Source organism: Bombina bombina, chromosome 4 (genome assembly GCF_027579735.1).
Source record: "Bombina bombina isolate aBomBom1 chromosome 4, aBomBom1.pri, whole genome shotgun sequence".
Classification (NCBI taxonomy): domain Eukaryota; kingdom Metazoa; phylum Chordata; class Amphibia; order Anura; family Bombinatoridae; genus Bombina; species Bombina bombina.
In genome coordinates this window covers 769,858,952-769,880,176 of record NC_069502.1, presented here as the reverse complement: position 1 = coordinate 769,880,176, position 21,225 = coordinate 769,858,952, and the positions used below count along the sequence as shown (strand labels likewise).

The following is a 21,225-nucleotide window of genomic DNA, read 5'->3' as shown; positions in this document are numbered from 1 at the left end:
TTATTATTACTTTTCTAATCTTTTTCAGGACTGACTTTTTCTCCAGGGCTCACATCTCAGTTAATCCCGAGGCTGCCAAGCCTTGCACCACACATCCCTTCCCCTTCATTTTCTGTAGAAATGCCTCTGAATGGCCCCTCACAGATGGCTGATAATGGAAGCATAAAGACCGTCACTGGAACAATGCAGTCACCTGTGCAGCAAAGTACAAGTGAATCGTCATGTCTCAGCTCTGACACACAAAGTACTTCTTTGCAAGGTATGATGACCAGTTTACTGTTTGCTATAATATGTGTAATATATCTAGTCAATATTTACGTATTCCTTATACTGCTACAGTATATGTTGGTGTAGAGTTGGCATTGGCACTATTTCTTTATTTATTGGGGGATCGTATATAGTTGAAAATGCAAGATAACATATTTTGTGAAAGCAAAAAGGGAAAAAAAATATCTATAGGAGATTAGTGGGGTCTAAAATATATCTCCCATTAAAGGGACAGTCTACACCTTAGTCATCTTAAAGTCTTAACTTTAGATTAAGCTGCAAGTAGCTGCCTGCACCCCTTTCTATATCATGCAGCAGGAACGGTAAAAAAGTTATTTTAAGATCAATATTGTTTCTGGCCACTTTGAAATGGCTGCCAAGATCTGCCCACTGATGGCATCACAATCTGGGCTGAACATTGCGTCCAATCACAAAAGGCTCATTCGTTGGATTCAATGGACTGTCAATAATATTCAGCAGAGTGTCTAGATGTAGCCCAGATTGTGATGTCATCAGTGGGCGGAGCTTGGCAGCCATTTCAAAGTTACCAGAAACAATATTAAATTTAAATTAATGTTTTACTGTTACTGCTGCATAATATAGAAAGGGGTGCAGGAGGCTATTTGCAGCTTAATCTAAGGTAAGACTTTAAGGTGACTAAGGTGTATACTGTCCCTTAAACTTTTTATAAACTCCCAGTTCAAATTACGAAGATTGGGATAATATGATACTGCTGTATCTATCAAAATAGTTACAAAGTAGCTTATGGTGAATATAAAAAAGAACAGGAGTTCTTCACCATAAAATGAGTCAGGCTTTTGGCTCTAGCCTTAGATTTGTTTTAATCTAGCAATCCTCCATAGTATGAGACATTAAATACGAAATACATTCTATGCCCCACCATCTATTTATGGACTGCAGATATTTAGTCAGTATGTAAACACACACTTCCTCCAACTGAAGTCCATGGGGTCGATTTATGAAGCAGTGGGTGCTGCTTCTGACCCACTCCGCTTCGGTTCCACCTGAAGCGGAAGTTAAGAAGTAGCGCTCCTAAGACCGCTGCTCCTTAACTCGCCCGCCACCTCTGAGGTGGCGGACAGAAATCAGCCCGATCGAATGCGATCGGGTTGATTGACACCCCCTGCTAGCGACCAATTGGCCGCAAATCTGCAGGGGGCAGTATTGCACAAGCAGTTCTGGTGAACTGCTGGTGCAATGATAAATGCCGACATTGTATGCTATCAGCATTTATCGATGTGCAGCGGACATGATATGCTACATCGTATCATGTCCATCCGCACAATAATTAATTGACCCCCATATATATGTTTATGCATATACGTGTGTGTTTGTGGGGACTTATATTTCTTTATTGTAAAATATATATGTGTGTGCATCACTGATTAGTGTGAACATCGTAGTGAGTCTAGTGTTTGTGTGTGTGTGTAGTCTGACTTACACTTATATATACATCTGCAACAGGAAACTAGGTAATCACTGCTCTGTAGACTGTAGCACCATATATCTATCAAATAAGTGTTTCATCTGACTGGTAGACTAGAATGATATGATACTATATAATATATAAACATTGATGCAGCCAATCAAAGCATGTAGAAGCCCCGTGCATTAGCTATTCATTTATATGTTTTATGGTTTAGAAATATAACCCAATTTTTATTCATAATTTTTGCTTTGTGTATCAGCTTGCAATGTATGAAGTATCCAAAAGAGGGATTCTGGTAAGTTATGGAAGAAGAATATACATAACCTTTGCATGTTGTTATCAAGGTTCAAAGGAATACTTTGTAACCCAATAAATCTGTAACAAAACTGCCACACAAACCAATGAAGAACAGTTCCTCCATCCATGTGTATATGCAGCTGTTTGTACTTATGTATTGGTCTACCATTTGCATTCGCTTACTTAACCTATGTGTCCCTATTTGCATATCTTTTCTTTTTTTTTAATTTTCTGTCATTTCCTCTCAAAATAACATTTATTCCATAAGCCACTGTACGTTAATACTAATTACACATATCAAACGCTCGGTCATCCTCAGAAATGTCCTGCAAAAATATATTTTTTTTATTTGTTCCCTCCTTTCCATTTTAAGGTCTCTCATTATCTGTTGTCAAGGAAGATTGAATCTTTTTTTTATGAAAAATATTTAAATATGTTATTTTATTTTATTGCTATCAAATTTGCTTCTTTCTTATGGTATTCTTTGTTAAAGAAAATACCTAGGTAGTAGACATGTGCAACGCTAAAACTTCTGTTTCATTTTTATTAGTTAAATAAATAATTTTGTTTTGGCAAATTAGTTTAGTTTAAAAAAAATTGTTTCAGCAAATTAGTTATGTTAAGTTAAATCGTTTTTTTCGGATCTGTTCGTTATTTCTGATCCATTCTTTATTCATATTCATTATTTTATTCTAAACTTCAGAATACAATAATGCATATGAATAAAGAATGGTTCCGAAAAAATTAAAGCATATGAAAAAACGATTTAACTTAACATAACTAATTTGCTGCCGATTGCCGAAACAAATTATCTATAACCGCCGTCACCCACATCGCTGACACTGAATAAAGCTATTAACCCCTAAACCGCCGTACCCCCACATCGCCAACACTAACTAAACCTATTAACCTCTAAACCGCCGTTCCTCGTCATCGCCGACACTAAATAAAGCTATTAACCCCTAAACCACCGTTCCCCGACATCGCCAACACTAAATAAAGCTATTAACCCCTAAACCACCATTCCCCCACATCGCCAACACTAACTAAACCTATTAACCCCTAAACCGCCGTACCCCCACATCGCCAACACTAACTAAACCTATAAACCCCTAAACCGCCGTACCCCCACATCGCCAACACTAACTAAACCTATTAACCCCTAAACCGCCGTACCCCCACATCGCCAACACTAACTAAACCTATAAACCTCTGAAGCGCCGTTCCACGACATCGCCAACACTAAATAAAGCTATTAACCCCCTATCGCCAACACTAACTAAACCTGTTAACCTCTAAAGCGCCATACCCCAACATCGCCAACACTAACTAAACCTATTAACCTCTAAACTTAAGCTAGCTACTATATAACTATTTACTAACTACCTAGTTAAAATAAATACAAACTTACCTGTGAAATAAAAATAAAACCTAAGCTTAAACTAAAAAAAACTAACATTACTAAAAAGAAAACAAACTAACATTACAAAAAAAAATTAAAACTACAATTTCAAAAAATAATAAACACTAAAATTACAAAAAATAATAAAACTACCGTTACAGAACGAAATTATCCAACATAATAAAATTATTCCTATTCTAATCCCCCATTTTTAAAAAAACAAACAAAAAAAAACACCCCAAAATAACCCCCCCAATCTAAAATTAACAGCTCTTATGCAAAAAAACAAACCCCCCACCCCCCAAACCCACAAAATAAAAAAAACCTAATTTACCCATCGCCCCAAAAAGGGCATTTGTATGAGCATTGCCCTTAAAAGGGCATTCAGCTCTTTTAAAGCCCATTAAAAATAAAAAAAAGCTCTAATCTAAAAAAAAACCCAACCCCCAAAACCACAAAATAAAAAAATCCTAACTAATGCCCTGAAAAGGGCATTTGTATGGGCATTGCCCTTAAAAGAGCATTCAGCTCTTTTACTGCCCTTAAAAGGGCATTCAGCTCTTTTTCGGCCCATTAAAATAGAAAAGCCCTTATCTAAAAAAAATAATAAAAAAAAAAAAATCTAACACTAACCCCAAAATCGGTACTCACAGTTGCTGAAGTCCGGCGAAAGATCTTCATCCAAGCGGCGAAGCATCTTCATCCAGGTGGCTCTATCTTCATCCTTCGCGGGAAACATTTGGAACGTTTGCCCTGAGGAAGTCCCAATGACGTTGTAGTCACGTGGGGGGGGGGGGGGGGGGGAAACGCGCGTCAACAGTGATGTACACAGAGCGGGTTGCTCTGTCTCTTACCTAACGGTCGGTTTCAGCTTCACGGAAGGAAAAAAGTTTTTTTTGCAATTTGCAGCTGCTCCCTATCTACACAAGCTATTGGAAGTTTGCCAAAGAGGATGGAAACTTGTTATACTCTCAATATCTATCGAAAAAGTAACGGACTTCCCCTGTATGGAAACATTCTTTGGAGAATAGCTGCTAATGCTACTGTGGAGGACTAAAGGTGGTAATTATATGTATACACCTGTTAACAGAGGAGATTTACAGTTTGCTACATCGGACATTTTTTACTTGTTTAAATGTTGGACTATTAAGTTTCCACTATTTGCATTTATGGGAAAAGCCATCGCTGTAGACGCTATACATGCATAATATAACATATGCTTCTGTGTTTGTTTCAAGCTGTACCTTACCCTGTATTGGTAGTGACCTGATTTTAACTGGGGGTGTACATAGATCCTATTGTACTATTTCTTTTCAAGACACCGTGTACTATTTCATTATAGTGGTGTCCTCTGAAACAGGTGTTGTACATGCCCCTTATCAAGTTTCGCCTACCTTTGATGTAACGCATGTACAATATTGAATATATATCCTTATGCTAATTACAGCATAGAGCTTTATGGATCACTAAGGTAGCCCGATTTTTTTCGCCGGTGAAGCGATGCTACCCCCTAGTGGAGGCGTTGCTGAATGGTCCTTATGTATGTTTGCACTTGATTAACATTGTATTAAAAGGACAGTAACCACCAGAATTTTTGATGTTTAAAAATATAGATAATCCCTTTATTACCCATTACCCAATTTTGCATAACCAACACAGTTATATTAATATACATTTTACCTCTGTGATTACCTTATATCTATGCCTCTGCAAACTGCCCCCTTATTTCAGTTCTTTTGACAGACTTGCATTTTTAGCCAATCAGTGCTTGCTCCTAGGAGCTTCACGTGCCTGAGCTCAATGTTATCTATATGAAACACATGAACTAACACCCTCTAGTAGTGCAAAACTGTCAAAATGCTTTCAGATTAGAGGTGGCCTTCAAGGTCCAAGAAATTAGCATATGAACCTCCTAGATTTAGCTTTCAACTAAGAATACCAAAAGAACAAAGCAAAATTGGTAATAAAAGTAAATTGGAAAGTTGTTTAAAATTACATGCCCTATTTAAATCATGAAAGTTTTATTTTTGACTTGACTGTCCCTTTAACTTTTTATCCTACTATATTGTGTTTATGCAATATTGGGATCTCTTTGGAGCCTTTATACTAACAAGCATAGATCCTCAAGGATCACTATGGTGGCCATTTTTCGCCTAGGTTGCGAAGCCACCCTCTAGTGGAGGTGTTGTCTTGTTATCTTGTGTTTCATTTAATAATTCTTTCTGTATTTTAGGTAATCTGATCAACCCGTTTCTGAGTGCGGCTTATATTAATTATGGTTCATTTCTCCATATTGTATTTGGAGATTTGTTCTCATGATGTGTATGTATGATTAGATAGGCACTGCGTTAACCACTTACGTTGGTGATTTAACGATATTTATTGACCAATAAAATTAGTGTGCTGAAATCCCTGTCTTGTGTGTAGTAACTAATTGAGTTCCTACTTTTTCTCTCTTGTTTGTATTTGAATATGCTATTTTAAGGGTCTGCACATTATTCCCTTAAAAGGGTTTATGTACCCAGTGTAATTTTCTCTGGGTCACTTAATGATTAAATAGTTTTTCTCCCTTAAACATTTATATTCTTTTTTCATTAGTTTAAAGGGACACTGAACTCAATTTTTTTTCTTTCGTGATTTGTATAGAGCATGAGATTTCTTTTGAATCACAAAAGAAAAAATTTGGGTTCAGTGTCCCTTTAAGCTTAGGTTTTATTTTTATTTCACAGGTAAATTTGTATTTATTTTAACTAGGTTGTTAGTAAATAGTTATATTGTAGCTAGCTTAGGTTTTATTTTTATTTCACAGGTAAGTTTGTATTTATTTTTAAATAGGTAGTTAGTTAATAATTGTAACTAATTTAGGTCTATTTTAATTATGTTAAAGTTAGGGGGTGTTAGGTTTAGGGGTTAATATAGTTTAAATTAGGTAGTTGCGATGTGGGGGGCGGCGGTTTTGGGGTTAATTGGTTTAGTTAGTGTTTTAGTTAGTGTTGGCGATGTGAGTGTACAGCGGTTTAGGGGTTGATAGGTTTAGTTAGTATCGGGGAACGGCGGTTTAGGGGTTAATAGCTTTATTTAGTTTTTTAGTTAGTGTCGGAGAACGGCGATTTAGAGGTTAATAGATTTAGTTAGTGTCGGCGATGTCAGGGAACAGCGATTTAGGGGTTAATAACTTTATTTAGTGTTGGCGATGTTGGGGGACGGCGTGTTTAGGGGTTAATAGGTTTAGTTAGTGTCAGCAATGTCGGGGAACAGCGGTTTAGGGGTTAATAGCTTTATTTAGTGTTTTAGTTAGTGTCGGCGATGTCGGGGAACTGTGGTTTAGATGAACAATGAAAAATTCCAAATATGATTAAAGAATGGATCCGAAAATTTGGAAACTGATTTATTCATTTTCGGGAATTTTAGTTATGGTGCCGATTCGGAAATTCAGATTCATTCAAATCTCCAAATCGGCCCAAAAACGAAATTCAGCCGAAACTAATTGCATGTCTACTGGTAGATAGTATGCATGTGTCTGTACAGTCTATCTGAATCATGAAATAAGTTGAAAAGTATTCACTGTATTTTAAAAGATCTGAATTCAAAATAAATGCATATAAAACTGTAATTTGGGGAGAAAAATATGTCTTGTTTTGCAGTCCTAGGATGCACCCCTTCCAAACCCTCTTGAATGTTGTTCATCTTACTTCCTTTGCAGTGGCCAATTAGGGACAAGCTTTTGCACATATCAGCCACTCACTGTGCACCGTGTAGGAGAGTCAGGGTTCTGCATTCCATGGAATGCACTCCAGCCTCTCTTGGGGGGGGGGGACTACAAATTTGAGATTTAATTACTGGAAAAGCAGGCAAAATTAATAATGAACATGTATTGCAAAGTATTTTTGTTTTATTATGCATAGTGAAATGTTTTAAGGGTATTGCAATTTGGTTTAAGGTACCTTTAAACATAATGATCTTCATGTGAAACGCAGCCTATAAATGGAGTACATATGTGCATCATTAAAATGGCATCCTGCTTTCAAATCTGTTCACTGCTGTGTGTGAGCTGATTCATCTTTGCTATCACTCCCACTAGTTAAACAGCACATGGGTCAGACCCAGTAACATTTGATGGCATTTGCGGATTCCCATCCCAGGTGAATGTGTTGGCACCCAACCACTACTTCAGCTATTTCAATGTGTGCATTTTGGCAGTTATCAGGTGTTAGGATGTGCATGTTTTATATGTTGTACATTTGTCAGATATTCAGAAAGTAACACACATTTATAATTTATTTATAAGTAAATTTTATTGGATCATTTACAGGCGAGAACAAAAATATTCAATCTTCTACAAATGATGGAAAGCAAAATTTTAAATTGCAAAGGCAAATGTCTGAATATGAAGAAAAATCGGAAAACAAAGGCAAGTTCAATTCGAATGTTACAAAATGTTGTATTTTGAACTCACTAAAATATGTCTAACTATAATTTGCACATTACTACAGTTCAGGCTTTGGGGATGCTATATGTAGTTACCATAAACCAATAGAATGCAGACATTTGGCAAACAAACAAATGTGTGTTATGTTAGCAGATACCAACTGGATGTATTCTTGTGCGGCACTTTCAGCGGACGGGGGTGGGGAGGGTAGTATATTTGTAGTGTTGCTACACAGCGCAGACAGTGCGCTCACTGAAACCAAACATGGTTTCTGTGTAGGAACACTTCAAATAATGCCTGTGTGACCTAACGGTAAGTACACCTACACTACCTGCCTCACACTGTACAGTATTGCCACTATAAAGGTGGCGAGACAATCATAGCTGACATCCTAGTAGCAACCTGTACTTGAGAGATTGGAATATATTGCACTGCTGGCAAAGTATCCCAATCAAAGTACAGGTTACCCCCCTTGAACGCACAACTAACTCCTTCAGAACGCCTACACCTATGTCATACTCTAGCTATACTCCCCCTGGAATGCCCAGTTAACTCCCTAATACCACCTACACCTATGTAATGTGCTAGCTACCCTCCCCTGAAATGCCCAACTAACTTCCACACAACGCGTATACCTACGCCATGTCTACGCCATGTCTTCCCTATACTCCCCCTGGAACGCCTGGCTAACTCCCACAGAACACCTACACCTACGTAATGTCTGCAATTAGTGCATATTGTTTTAAGTATTGTGTATAATTTTATATGTAGTTTATATGTAGTATTCTGACTTGTTCATTTTATTATTTTAAACTTAAATATATCATTTAAAATATATATTTAAAAGGGCAGAGTACTTGAATTACTTTACCTGCAAATTTATACTGCATTGCCTCACTATTAACCCTTTCTTTTAAGTTTCCGAATTGTACAACTCCCCCCACACAATTCCTTCTATGGCTGCATCTATATCCATCTTTGATTTGGTAGAATGCAAGACTTTAACACTCATCATCTGATGGAGCATGCCTAGAAGCAAATAAGCTGCTGTGAACTCAGTTGAAATACAATGCCTGTGTTTCTGGTGCTAAACACTGATACGGGGGGTGGATCAGACTACTCCAGACAGCATGGTTATGTAACTAATTTTTGCTTATTTTTGAAAATTAGTTTGAAAAACTTGACAGCAATGTTTAAACATTTTTTTATGCAAACTATTTTTACTTAATTAGCCCTTTTAGGATAGGCACAGATCTTAACATGTTTTATGGCACTTTAAGTTTAGCATAATAAAAGGAGCAAGACAAAATAACTACATATTAAATTATATACAATACTTAAAATAATATGCATTATACATGACAATGCATATAATTTTAACATTGTAAATAAATGCAATGTTAAAATAAACTATTAACCCCTTACGTGCCCTCACCCGAGCGCAAACTACACTATTAACCCCTAATCTGACATAACCTACACTATTAACCATCCCCTAACCTATTAACTTCTACATCACCACAACCCCCAACACAATAAGCCCCCTAACCTATTAACCCCTACACCGCCACAACCCACCAATGCAAACTACCCCTACACTACTTCACTACCTAAAACCTCCAATCTAAAAACCCCTAAGTTACAAAAATAACAAACACTAAATTTACCAAAAATAAAAAACTAATAATATAGAAAATATTAAACAACACTACCATAAATTTAAAAAAAACAACAGTTATGCCTATTCTAAAACAAAAGCCCCCCCTTAAAAAAACAAACAAACAAAAAAAAACTTCTGTTATCTGTGCAAAGGAGGGCTACAAAAATGGTACATAGTCTAAAAAATAAAACGTACCAGGAGAGGCTCAATTACAAAATATATACAGCTTAGAGGAGAGAAGGGAAAGAGGTGATGTGATATCAACTTTCAAGTATATTAAATGACTTAGTAAAGCTGAGGCTGTGGGTATTTTACATAAAAAATACAAATTCAAGAACAAAGGTCATGGTCTCAAACTGAAGGGTAGTAAATATTCATTAGTCATTTGCGGAAGCTCTTCTTTACAGAAAGGGTGATGGAATAAACTTCCACAATAGGTGGTAATGACAAACACTGTGGGGGACTTTTAAGAATGCCAGGGACAAACATAAGGCTATCCTACAAACTAAATACATTTATACTTTTACAAAATATCGGGCAGACTTGCTGGGCTTATGGCTCTTGTCTGCCATCAAAAGCTATGTTTCTATGTATTTTTTTGACTGTTATAGCCCTTTAATACTTAGATTTGTACTCGACCTTTTGCACCGCAAAGTTTATGGTCCAGAAACACCATGGGGGGCTTTTAGTTATCTTGGAGGCAACACATATTTAAGGTGTTTTTATTTTCACTGTTGGTTAAAAGAATTGTATCTTGGTTATTGGTATATTGGTTAGAGGTGGTTAGTGGCTTATTTAACACATGTTTTGTAGCTGAATCAAATTTAGATGCTGGCCCAAAATGTCTATCCCCAGTTCGAGAAGAGAAGGACGAAGAGTCTAATCCAGCACCTCTTTCACCTTTTGGCGTCAGACCACGAACCGCAACCCGGGAAGACAGGCAAGTTAAACATAAAGGTCATATTATCAATTTATGTTCCAAATAAATTTTATATAAGCCTGCAACAATTTTAGATTAAATAACTACTTTAAAGGATGCCCAAATGTCCAGAACATAATCATAATATTGATCTATCATTTAATTTACTAATGACAGGCCCTTCTCCTTTGGCTGTTTTTTTTTATCTTTTCTGCAAGTGGGTGGTACAGCCAATCAGAAACGATGCTGCCTGCCTGTCCCATATAAAATGATCAGAGCATGCTCTCACACACATCTGTTTCATAAGTAGTTATTCCAACAAGCAGTGCAAAACACAACATTTTCCATTTAAGCATTTCTAAGCTGTGTGAATCAGAGCAGGTAGCACAACTTCTGGCTAGAAAAAAAAACAGCCATGGGAAAAGAGCGACTATTGACCAAAAGAAAAAAAAAATCACTCACAGGGATGCAAAAAGTAATAGCTGCAATATGATTTTGCATATCCTTTAGAGACCTAAACCCTCAATACATTGGTATTATTAAAATACATTGGAGATAAATATTACTTTTATTGTGTCTTTAAAGGGACATGAAACTCATTTTTTTTCTTTCATGATTCAGATAGAGCTCACACTCTTAAAGGACCACTACATACAGTAGAACTGCATAATTAACAAGTGAATAATAAAAAGACAATGCAATAACACCTACTGTGAATTTCAAATAAGCAGTAGACTTTTTTCGGACAAATTTATTTTGCGCTCTCATTTTCCGGCCCCCTGCATCATGTGACAGACAGCTAATCACAGACTGGTATACGTATACCCTGTGAGATTGTGCACATGCTCAGTAGGAGCTGGTGCCTCAGAAAGGGTGAATATAAAAAGACTGTGCAAAATTTGATAATGGAAGTAAATTAGAAAGTGTTTTAAAACCACATTCTCTATCTGAATCATAGAAGTTTATTTTGACTTGAGTGTCCCTTTAAATAACTAAATCACAAAAGTAAAATTTTGATTTTACTGTTCCTTTAAATTGCAAAACAAAAATGTGATAGCTTCACCCTCTCTAAATTCAACAGGTGTTTGATGTTGTTAAACCTATACATAACAGTATATAAATATACAGGGGGTAGAGAGCCTGACTTAGGAAATGATTACAATCTTTTTAGATTACAATCTTTTCAGCAGAAAAAACATAGATTGCAGGGTAAATTACGTGTTGAACGCCACTGATAAAGTACAGTGCGCAAACAGTAGCGCATGATCGAGTATCGAGTTGTTTGTTGAAATATTTAATGGGATAGTAAAGTCAAAAATAAACTTTCATGAATCAGACAAAGTTTGCAATTTTAAACAACTTTCCAATTTACTTTTGTTATCAAATGTGCTTTGTTCTCTTGGTATCCTTTGTTGAAAAGTAATTCTAGGTAGGCCCAATAGGAACTCAGGAGCGTGTACATGTCTATGGCAGCAGTGTTTGTAACTATGTTTAACACTGCTATAAACAATTTTGCAAACACTGCTGCCAGATGGCCTGAGACACGGACACACTTCTCAGCTCATCTAGAGCCCGACGATCTGAAGGTCTCTTGGCTGGTGAGATTATATAAGAATGCTCACCAGTCCTTCTATTTCCCTGGTTCAATGATCTAAAGCCACTTTTTACTCCGAAAACAGGGTGTCTCGCTAAGGGGCATATACTGTATTTTCATATGGAAAGGAGATGCATACATTACAAAAGCGCACAATAAAATGCCATGCTTTATCCAATCAATATAAGTTTTTTTAATTTTCTTCTTAAAAGGGAAGAGTCCACAGCTGCATTCATTACCTTTGGGATTTCAGAACCTGGCCACCAGGTGGAGGCAAAGACACCCCAGCCAAAGGCTTAAATACCTCATCCTCCAGTCATTCTTTGCTTTTTGTCACTTGAGGTTGGCAGAGAAGTGTCAGAAGTTCGAGATAGTCTCTTATGGAGGGTAGTACTCTTCGCAAAGAGACTGGAGTTTTAAGTAATCCTGTCAGCCTCTCAGTGAGAGCATGGATGAAATTTAGAGTCCGGAGATGCAGGGAGAGTTTTCCTGCGAACCCATCCCAACTCATATTAACAGCTCCTTGGTAATCAGCGTTGACGAGTTTTGCTTCCTACCTTTCTTCACTCAAGTCCATGTCAAAAGTGAGGCTACTATCTGTCACACTTGAAGGGCCCTTGTTCCTGTTCCACTGCGTAGATTCCAGTAAGATTGTTTCATTTTATTTCAATATGTGATGTATTGTTAAAGAAACAAGGTAGGGTCCCAGTGGGACTCCTTTTATCTTAAATGAGGAATCATGGGTTAATATCTCCTGAGGGGCGTTATTGAACAGGGGGGATTTAGTCATGTTTGTGACTGGCATGGTGCATCTTGTGACGGGTGCGGTTACGTTGTTTTTTCACTTCTGTATGCTGACTGTGTGCGACCGAGAGAGTCTAGCTCGTGGGTTGTCTGGTTCACTGGAGGTGGTGAGTGCCCCATCCATTGGGGGTGTCAAAGTGTGCCAGTTTGTTTTGTCTTTTTGTAATCCCAAGATTATGGAGGATTCTGATATGTGCGACACGGATGCCTCCTATAAGGAGGATGTGTCTTGTGATGAATATGAAATGACCCGGGTAATTAATGCCCATCAGTTATGTTATGCCGTTCTAGAGTAGTCTCTTAGGCTCCTGAGTCTGGGAGCTTAGAGTGCGTTGAGCCATCCGCCTCCGAGGTTTCCATGACCCGTGAGGCGTGTGCCCAAGACCCTCTCCTGACTGTGCACGCAGGTGTCCCTATGGCCTTCACTCCTTCTCTGGAGAGTGGCTTGTTTCCGTCAGAGGTTACAGCACGGTTCCCTATGGCCATTTCTTTGGCGCTGTCTCATTTATATCTCCCAAGTGAAGTATTTCTTCGATACTGTCCATGCTCCGTTAACCTAGGTCCATCGAGCGTGGGATCTCCTGATTCAGTTTGGCCTTCTGAGGAAACGTTGGCACCTGAGGGATGATTTTGCCTTCCGTTATAGGCTGGCTCGCCTTCGGTTTCTTTTAAGACATGTTTTGGCAATGTTAGAGGATCCCAGTGGGCAGAGGGATCCAAGGCCTTAGAAGTTGGATGGCAAAATGGATATGACGTTGGGGAATGGAGCCAATCTCCTTATCGATTTCATTTTATTTTTTATTTATGTTTTTCGGTTCAATTTCTGAGCTTGGGTGACTGGAGCCTCTACTCGGCTGGTCCTGTTGTTCTCATTCACCTTGGGCGTTCACCCAATGGGTGCTGCCTTTCATTTTATTTGTGATCCGGATGGATGTGTTTAATTTGTTTTTTCCTTAAGCTCAGGTCTGTTAGATTTCGTTTTTATGAATGTTCTTCTCTGGAACCGATACTTACGACTAGTGATCTCGTGGGCACTCTCTCGGGAGTTGCACACTTGTTGAATATTAGAATTTTCATTTCCAGTTCATTTATTGATCCTTCTGGACAAATTTTCCAGTGTCCTTATACCAGGCTGGTACTGATCGGGCACTTTTTCAGCTGTTACCAGGGTTCATGTCACCTTTGTGTTGCTGAGGATACCTCTAGGCCTATTCTATGGACTCCGGGCTCGGATCCTACTGATGTATGAGGCCTGTGGTTTATATGCAACTTCTCCGGACGGAGGGTTGTGAGTACCACTCTAAGGGTGGTCGGTTCGGGCTACTCACCTAGGCTATGATTCTGCTTTTTGCAGACGACTCTAGGTTTTTCAGGTCCCCGGAAACTGGGAAAATGGAAGTTGGGAGATGTGTGTGACCTGTTTCGGGTGATTAACGTTTGGGTTTTCACTCAAGGTTCTTCCGGACGCTGAGTTTTTAGCCTAGTTTTTTGCGATGGCGGAGCATCATCCTTCCCCACTTTTGGGGGGATCGTCTTGTCGGGTGTGCGGGCATGTTTTTCTCTGTTCCGAGTCATGTTACTCTAGAAGGTGGTGTGCAGGGGTTCCCTGCCTTCTGTGGGAGTTGCAGCTCCAAGGTAGTTTTCCTTGAATAATAGCTTTTTCAAGCTCTCTGACTATCTAATACCCTCGATCGGACTACGGTTTTTGCCGTTCGGGTGTGTTGCGTCCTCGAGGTTACACTAGCCTTGGGGCTTGTCAGTAGCGGTGTCAAGGTTGGGTACAGAGGGCCAGGCAGTTGTTCGAGGTTCAGGCAGTTTTCCTTTTTTCCTCGATACTCCGTTTTGTAGATTCGTGAGCGGTGCCTTTTGTTACTTCTCTGAGATGGCGAGCAGGGCCCTGGGTTATCATTTTCCTTTGGGTATTGATGTTACCCTGCCTGTGTGTGTATCAAGTGTTGCCACTTGCCTATGAGTTTTATTGCGATCCATTGCACTGTGGTGCTGATTCTCAGACTGTTCAGGAATCCTTTGTGACTCTTGGGTTTAAGGCTATCTAGATCGCCAAATCTAGGAAGGCAGTTTAGGGTTCTATCGGAGATTGGATCTTTTCATAGTCCATTGTTGAGAACCCTGGCCTTGGCCACTTCTCTCCATGGATAGGTGTGAATGGTTACGTTCACACTTGAAGTTGTGGTCCCGTGAGCCCCCTTCGTAGGGGCAGGGGCTCTGTGAGAGATGCCTTTGTGACTGTGGCTCAGGCTTTAGGCCTTTCTGATGGGCCCCTACCTGTCTTCTGGTGCATTTATGATGTTCCTGTAGTCTCCAGGTGCTTTTCAACTGGGTTGGCGATGTGGCCGATGGGTCTTGACCCATGGTAGTTTTTTTTGTTGTTGTTCATTCCCTTCTCTTCCAGAGTAGGGTTTTGGTTCTCCGGATTTGGAATTACCTTAGTATCGTGGAGTCCTGGGGGTCCTTGGTCCTGCCTTGCAGGGTTTTTTTCCCTTCCTGTGTTTCAGGTTCCTGGGAGGGGAGCTGTGATGTGATGTAGTGGCTGGTTCCTGCAGCAGGAGGCTGAGGGTTTTGCTCCTGTGGGGGCTTCTACTACGTGTATCCTATATATGGATACTGAGGTTTTTGGGGGACTTCTTCCCTTGGGAAGTGTGCCCTTTTTTTGCCCACGACTGCATGTTGGGGTCTCGTACCCTAGCACAATGTTTCTCCTGACTCATAGTAGCATGCCGTTTGTAGCAGCGGTCTAACAGGGGATTTTGTTCCTCGTTGATCCTCTCTTTCCTGTAGTCTGGGACTCTTGTCTTCGGTCTTTTGACTAGCCTTTGGGCTGGGACCGTTATCCAGGAGGGAAGGTTAGGGATCGGTTACTCTACGCAGTGTTGACCGTTTCTGCTGTTGGCCCTTTCCTTGAGGGAGGACTTTGGATGTCCTCATTCTTTCTACCGGCGTCTGGTTCTCGGAGGGGGCACTTCTTGGAGCCACTATTCGATGGGCTGTACGCCCTTGGTGGTTTACAGTTGGAACCATCCACAGCGATTTGCTTAGTGATGGTGTATCCAGTTACAGCTACTTGCTTTTGTCTGGATGCTAACTAGCTTGACGTGCCTTTAGGAGGTTTGAGTTAGCGATAGGGTCAACCTTCCTTTTGGAGGCTGGTCTTTGAGAGTTCCTGTTCAGACGGTTTGAGTTTCTCTGGGAGAGCTCTGTCTCCGCCTATTTAGCCTCCAGATCTAGATATGTTATGGAGCATCGAGGGACTCATGAATTTCCTGGAGTACCTTAGGGTATGGTATGGGATTGGGGGACATGAGGGGTTCCTCCAGTCATTTTGAGCACATGTTACCTGTGTATGTATCCTTCCAAAAGTTCCTTTTGGATTTTCCTGGTCTCAGGTTCCTTTTTGGGGGGCAGATGCGGTCCATATCTTTAGCCGGATACCTTCTTGGGTGTCGTGTCCCGTGGGGCAGACGTTTCAGGGGTTGTTTGGACCTGATGGGCTCTAGGTCTGAGTGGTCTCTAGTTCGGCTTTGCCGGTGTGTAACTGATGTGCAGTTACCTGGGCTCGGGTTTTTCTATGCGTTGTACTTAAATTTTTTTGGGTGTTGAGTAATTCAGGCTGTGGTGCCTTTTAAAGGGGCTGCATTTTGTACCCACCCGTTATTTGCATTCAGTGTCCTCTAGCTTGGGTATTGTTTTCCCAGAAGTAATGAATGCAGCTTTGGACTCTTCCCTTTTAAGAAGAAAAACATAAATTATGCTTACCTGATAATTTCATTTTTTTCTGAAAGGAAGAGTCTACAGCTCCCGCCCGTGTTTTTATCTCTGAGGTGGCTGTAAATTTTTTGTTCTTCTGGCACCTTTTTTTTTTCCACCCTGATATTTCTCCTACTGTTCCTTGTTCCCTTGGCATAATAACTGGGGGATGAGGGAAGTGGGGGAGGTATTTTAAGCATTTGGCTGGGGTGTCTGAATTCCCAAAAAGTAATGAATGCAACTGTGGACTCTTCCCTTCAGAAGAAAATGAAATTATCAGGTAAGCATAATTTATGTTTTTGACTTTACTGTCCCTTTAATCAAACTATTTTAACAAACCTGACACATAAATAGAGCCCCCTTTACTTTCAATGCAGAAGTAGTGTGCTCTTTATGCTCGCACACAATCCAAAACAATGCTTTCATGTTTACCGTTTGGTTAAACCAGGTATTAACTATTATTGCTTGGTATTGTGTATTCAAAAACATGGAGGGTGTATTCCAAAGAACGAAAGACTGTTAGAGCAGAATTATTGTGCTCCATCGGCTTAACAATTGAGTGTTATCTGACATTAATTTTTAATGTGCTCCCTTTATAGAAATCTATTATATGAGGGAAAGAATGTACCTGTGCTACCCAACAGGAATATTGTAGCACTCATTACAGTATTGCGCACATAATAATATATTAAAGGGACAGTCTACTTGAAAATGTTTATTGTTTAAAAAGATAGATAATCCCTTTATTAACCATTCCTCAGTTTTGCATAACCAGCACTTCTGTGATTACCTCGTATCTAAACCTCTGCAGACTGCCCTCTTATTTCAGTTCATTTTAGCCAATCAGTGCGGACTCATAAATAGCTCCACAGGAGTGAGCACAATGTTATGGCACACACGAACTAGTGCCCTCTAGCTGTGAAAACCTGTCAAAAATGCACTGAGATAAGAGGCGGCCTTTAAGGGCTTATACATTAGCATATGTGCCTACCTGGGTTTAGCTTTCAACAAAGAATACCAAGAGAACAAAGCAAATTTGATGATGATGAAAGTAAATTGGAAAGTTGTTTAAAATTGCATGCCAAACTGAATCATAAAAGTTTAATTTTGACTAGACTGTCCCTTTAACTGTGGGCTTGAGAGCTAGAAAAGTGGTATGGATTGTGTTCAAGCAATGTTAATGTTCCATACACGTTCATATTATTATTATTATTATTATTATTATACTTTATTTATGAAGCGCCAACATATTCCACAGCGCTGGAATATTTGTGGCCCAGTGTGTTTTCCTAACAATTACAATCACTAAATGTATCTGACTATAGTACCTCTCAAGCACAAAATCAAAACAACACAACATCTTAATTTTAATCTTGTGATTATATTAATTAAGAAATAAAATCTGACATGATTTAAGACAAACAAAATGGTGATATTACAGGTGTATTGATTTGAAGTTATCAAAAATGTAGAGAGCAAGACAGAAACATTTTCTGGCACACTTTATAGGGTAGTTACAAAACACAAATGTATGGAGTGCGGTGATTAGTGTAAAAAAATTAAAACATAACGTTTAATAATTATTAAAAATAAAATAAAGATGTGGACCATGCCACCATTGAAATAATGCAGGTATCAATAAAACAGTTAAACATTGAAAGATAAGGCACTGCTGTCTCTCCAAATGGATCAGGAAAGAACCTGAATAAAGTTACAATGAACGGTTCATAATTATGAAGTCTATATCAGGCCGGTCATGTATATGAGTTACGGTAGTGAGATAGCAGCTGTAATAGCTTATACCAGTAAATATCCCCTGGGGTATTAAATTAAATGAAATATACGGCCCAAACGTTCCCTAATTCAGCTACCACAGTAACAAATGAACGGAGACCATTCCTACGACTTATAATGCCAATAAAGGCCAACAAAATTATCTAAAGCTTAAATTAACAGATTTGTTTAAGGAGAGGAGCAGTGCGAACGCCTGACGCGCGTTTCTCATCTTTGTTAGAGGCCTTTTAAGTCGTAGGACTGGTCTCTGTTCATTTGTTACTGTGGTAGCTGAATCCCTTAGGGAACGTTTGGGCCGTATATTTAATTTAATACCCCAGGGGATATTTACTGGTATAAGCTATTACAGCTGCTATCTCGCTACCGTAACTCATATACATGAACGGCCTGATATAGACTTCATAATTTATAAACTGTTATGAACCGTTCATTGTAACTTTATTCAGGTTCTTTCCTGATCCATTTTGAGAGACAGCAGTGCTCTATCTGTCAATGTTTAACTGTTTTATTGATACCTGCAACATTTCAATGGTGGGATCTTTATTTTATTTGTAATAATTATTAAACCTTATGTTTTAATTATTTTCTTTTACACTAATAACCGCACTCCATACATTTGTGTTTGGTAACTACACTATAAAGTGTGCCAGAAAATGCTTCTGTCTTGCTCTCTACATTTTTGATAACGTTATATATTGACATTAGGCACTACCTCCACTATACACAAAGGTTTGTTTTTGGAGGTTTAAGGCATAGTTACCCTTTATCCCACCTTCCCCAGAGGTTACTGCGGATCCCTTTCTCTTAACATCACCAGATGAAGTGCCTGTATAATATAATATAGCAGGTAATGTCAGTGTCTTTTGCCTATGTGGACAACCAATGTTACATCCAAAACCTTTTTGTTGTACTTGGTATGAAGTCAAAAAGTGTTGTCTGGAGGTTCTTTGAGCTGTGGAATTTGAGGATGTGAAACTTGGCCCTGTAACTGTGTTGATAATTATTGAGAATTTGGATTATGATCAGAACATGTTAAGAACAGGGCCATTTTTAGTGAGGCCATAATGTAAAAAGTGCTTCGGATAAACAATGAAAATGGCTGATTGTGATCACGTCAAATGGATCATCTGCAGCTGTTAACATGCAGATAATTATCAAATGATAGATCATGATCAAAAATATGTGACCAGAGAATGCTATGAAAATGTTTTTTTGTATTCTGCAAATTGATATATCTGCAGCAAGAAAATGTTAGGTTTTAAGACTAGATTTTTATGCAATAAAAAAAACTTTATTTAGAGACAGCCAGAAGACAGAGTAGCCAGCTATGCCACTTTTAGGAGCCAATAACTGATTTTATATAGTAATGTTAGAAGCCACGATTTCTTGGTTCCTGTGATTTGTTATGCCCTGTTAGTAATTATAAAGTATGATTTGTCCATATACGTTTCTATGTATATTATTTTACTGAATAGCTACTCTTAAAACTATTTAGGGCTAATGGTTTATGAGACATAACATTTTTGTTTCATATATAAGACCTATTAGACCCGGTGTTGGAGAAAGACAGAAGACCTTTGAAGAATTTGTTGAAGAACAGCTTAAGGCAGATTCTCAGATTGTGGATAAGGAACAGCTGCAGCCCAGAGAGGTAAAGTATTGCATTGTGCTGTTGAGTATACATTATGTATAACATGTGAAACATCTACTACATACATCAGTATGTGAACCCCTTGGAATTACCTGGATTTCAGAATAAATTGTGACCTGATCATCCGTCAACTACGTAACAGACAAACACAGTCTGCTTATCCCCTTCATGCCATTAGGACGTTCCATGACATCCTAACAGCACTGGGCTTTAACGTCATTATGAAATGTCCTACCATATATGGCGTCCTGCAGCTTCCACCTTTGATGTAAGCAAGGATCGGCTTGGGGGTCGTGCCTAGCAGCATAGACAGTCCCCCATGATCCAATCCTGGCCTTAAAATCACGTGATAATTCCAGCTAATTCCAAACGGGGGGCATACTTTTTTGTAAGGTTAAGTTTACCTGTACTGTAGAGATCACTTAATACCTCCCACCTCTTGATCTTTTCCCTCCCTCACCCCTCACGGGTCACCACCATCTTAGGTACTGCCAGACAATCTGTTTTAGTGCTTTTTTTTTGCTTTTTTTTCTGCAGTGTAGGATTCCCCCCCCCCTCACTCTCCCACCTCCCTGATCCCTCCCAAACAGATCTCTAACCCTCACCCCTCTAATTAGTGTCCTCCATCTTAGGTACTCTCGGCTGTCTGCCATTACCCAGTTTATATAATTTATGTAATTTAATCTGTTTTTTTTTTTATTATTTAAAAAAAAAAAAATCTGTAGTTTTGCGGCCCACCTCTTCCCCCCAAGCAATTGTTTTCTGGGGCACTCTCCCCTCGAATAATATAATATATTTCTGCTCCCTCCCGCTCTCTGTGGAAATTTTTGCAGTGTAGAGGTCCCGCCCCCTCCACCCGCCTCCCTCCTGATACTCCCACACCACCTGATAAAAGACATACCAGGAAAATGTGTTTGTATTGAGCAAATTCAGTATAGAAAATAAAGTGCAGTTTACGAATTACATCATAACTTTGCTTAGATGAAATATGCTAGATTTTGTGATTTTAATTTATGTAATCCACTGTCACGAGTGATTAATTATATTTAAAAAAACTAAAACAATTGTAATGTGTTAATAAAAATAAACATTAAACTGCATTGGTGCATTTCATTTTGAAATAGAAGCATTTTTTTAATATACTTCCATTAGCAAAAATGCTTCTAGTAAAAGTATTTTTTTCTGCGGCATAC

The 21,225-nt window shown here is 38.9% G+C and overlaps 1 protein-coding gene across 1 annotated transcript in view; it reads left to right on the top strand.

The window, feature by feature from the left end:
- LOC128657843 (centromere protein J-like) overlaps positions 1-21,225 on the top strand; it is a 150,557-nt gene that overhangs the window by 18,095 nt on the left and 111,237 nt on the right. The window contains exons 2-4 of the mRNA XM_053712265.1: positions 29-259; positions 10,319-10,445; positions 19,921-20,032. Coding sequence (XP_053568240.1) covers positions 29-259; positions 10,319-10,445; positions 19,921-20,032 — 470 coding nt within the window. The remainder of the gene's footprint in view (positions 1-28; positions 260-10,318; positions 10,446-19,920; positions 20,033-21,225) is intronic.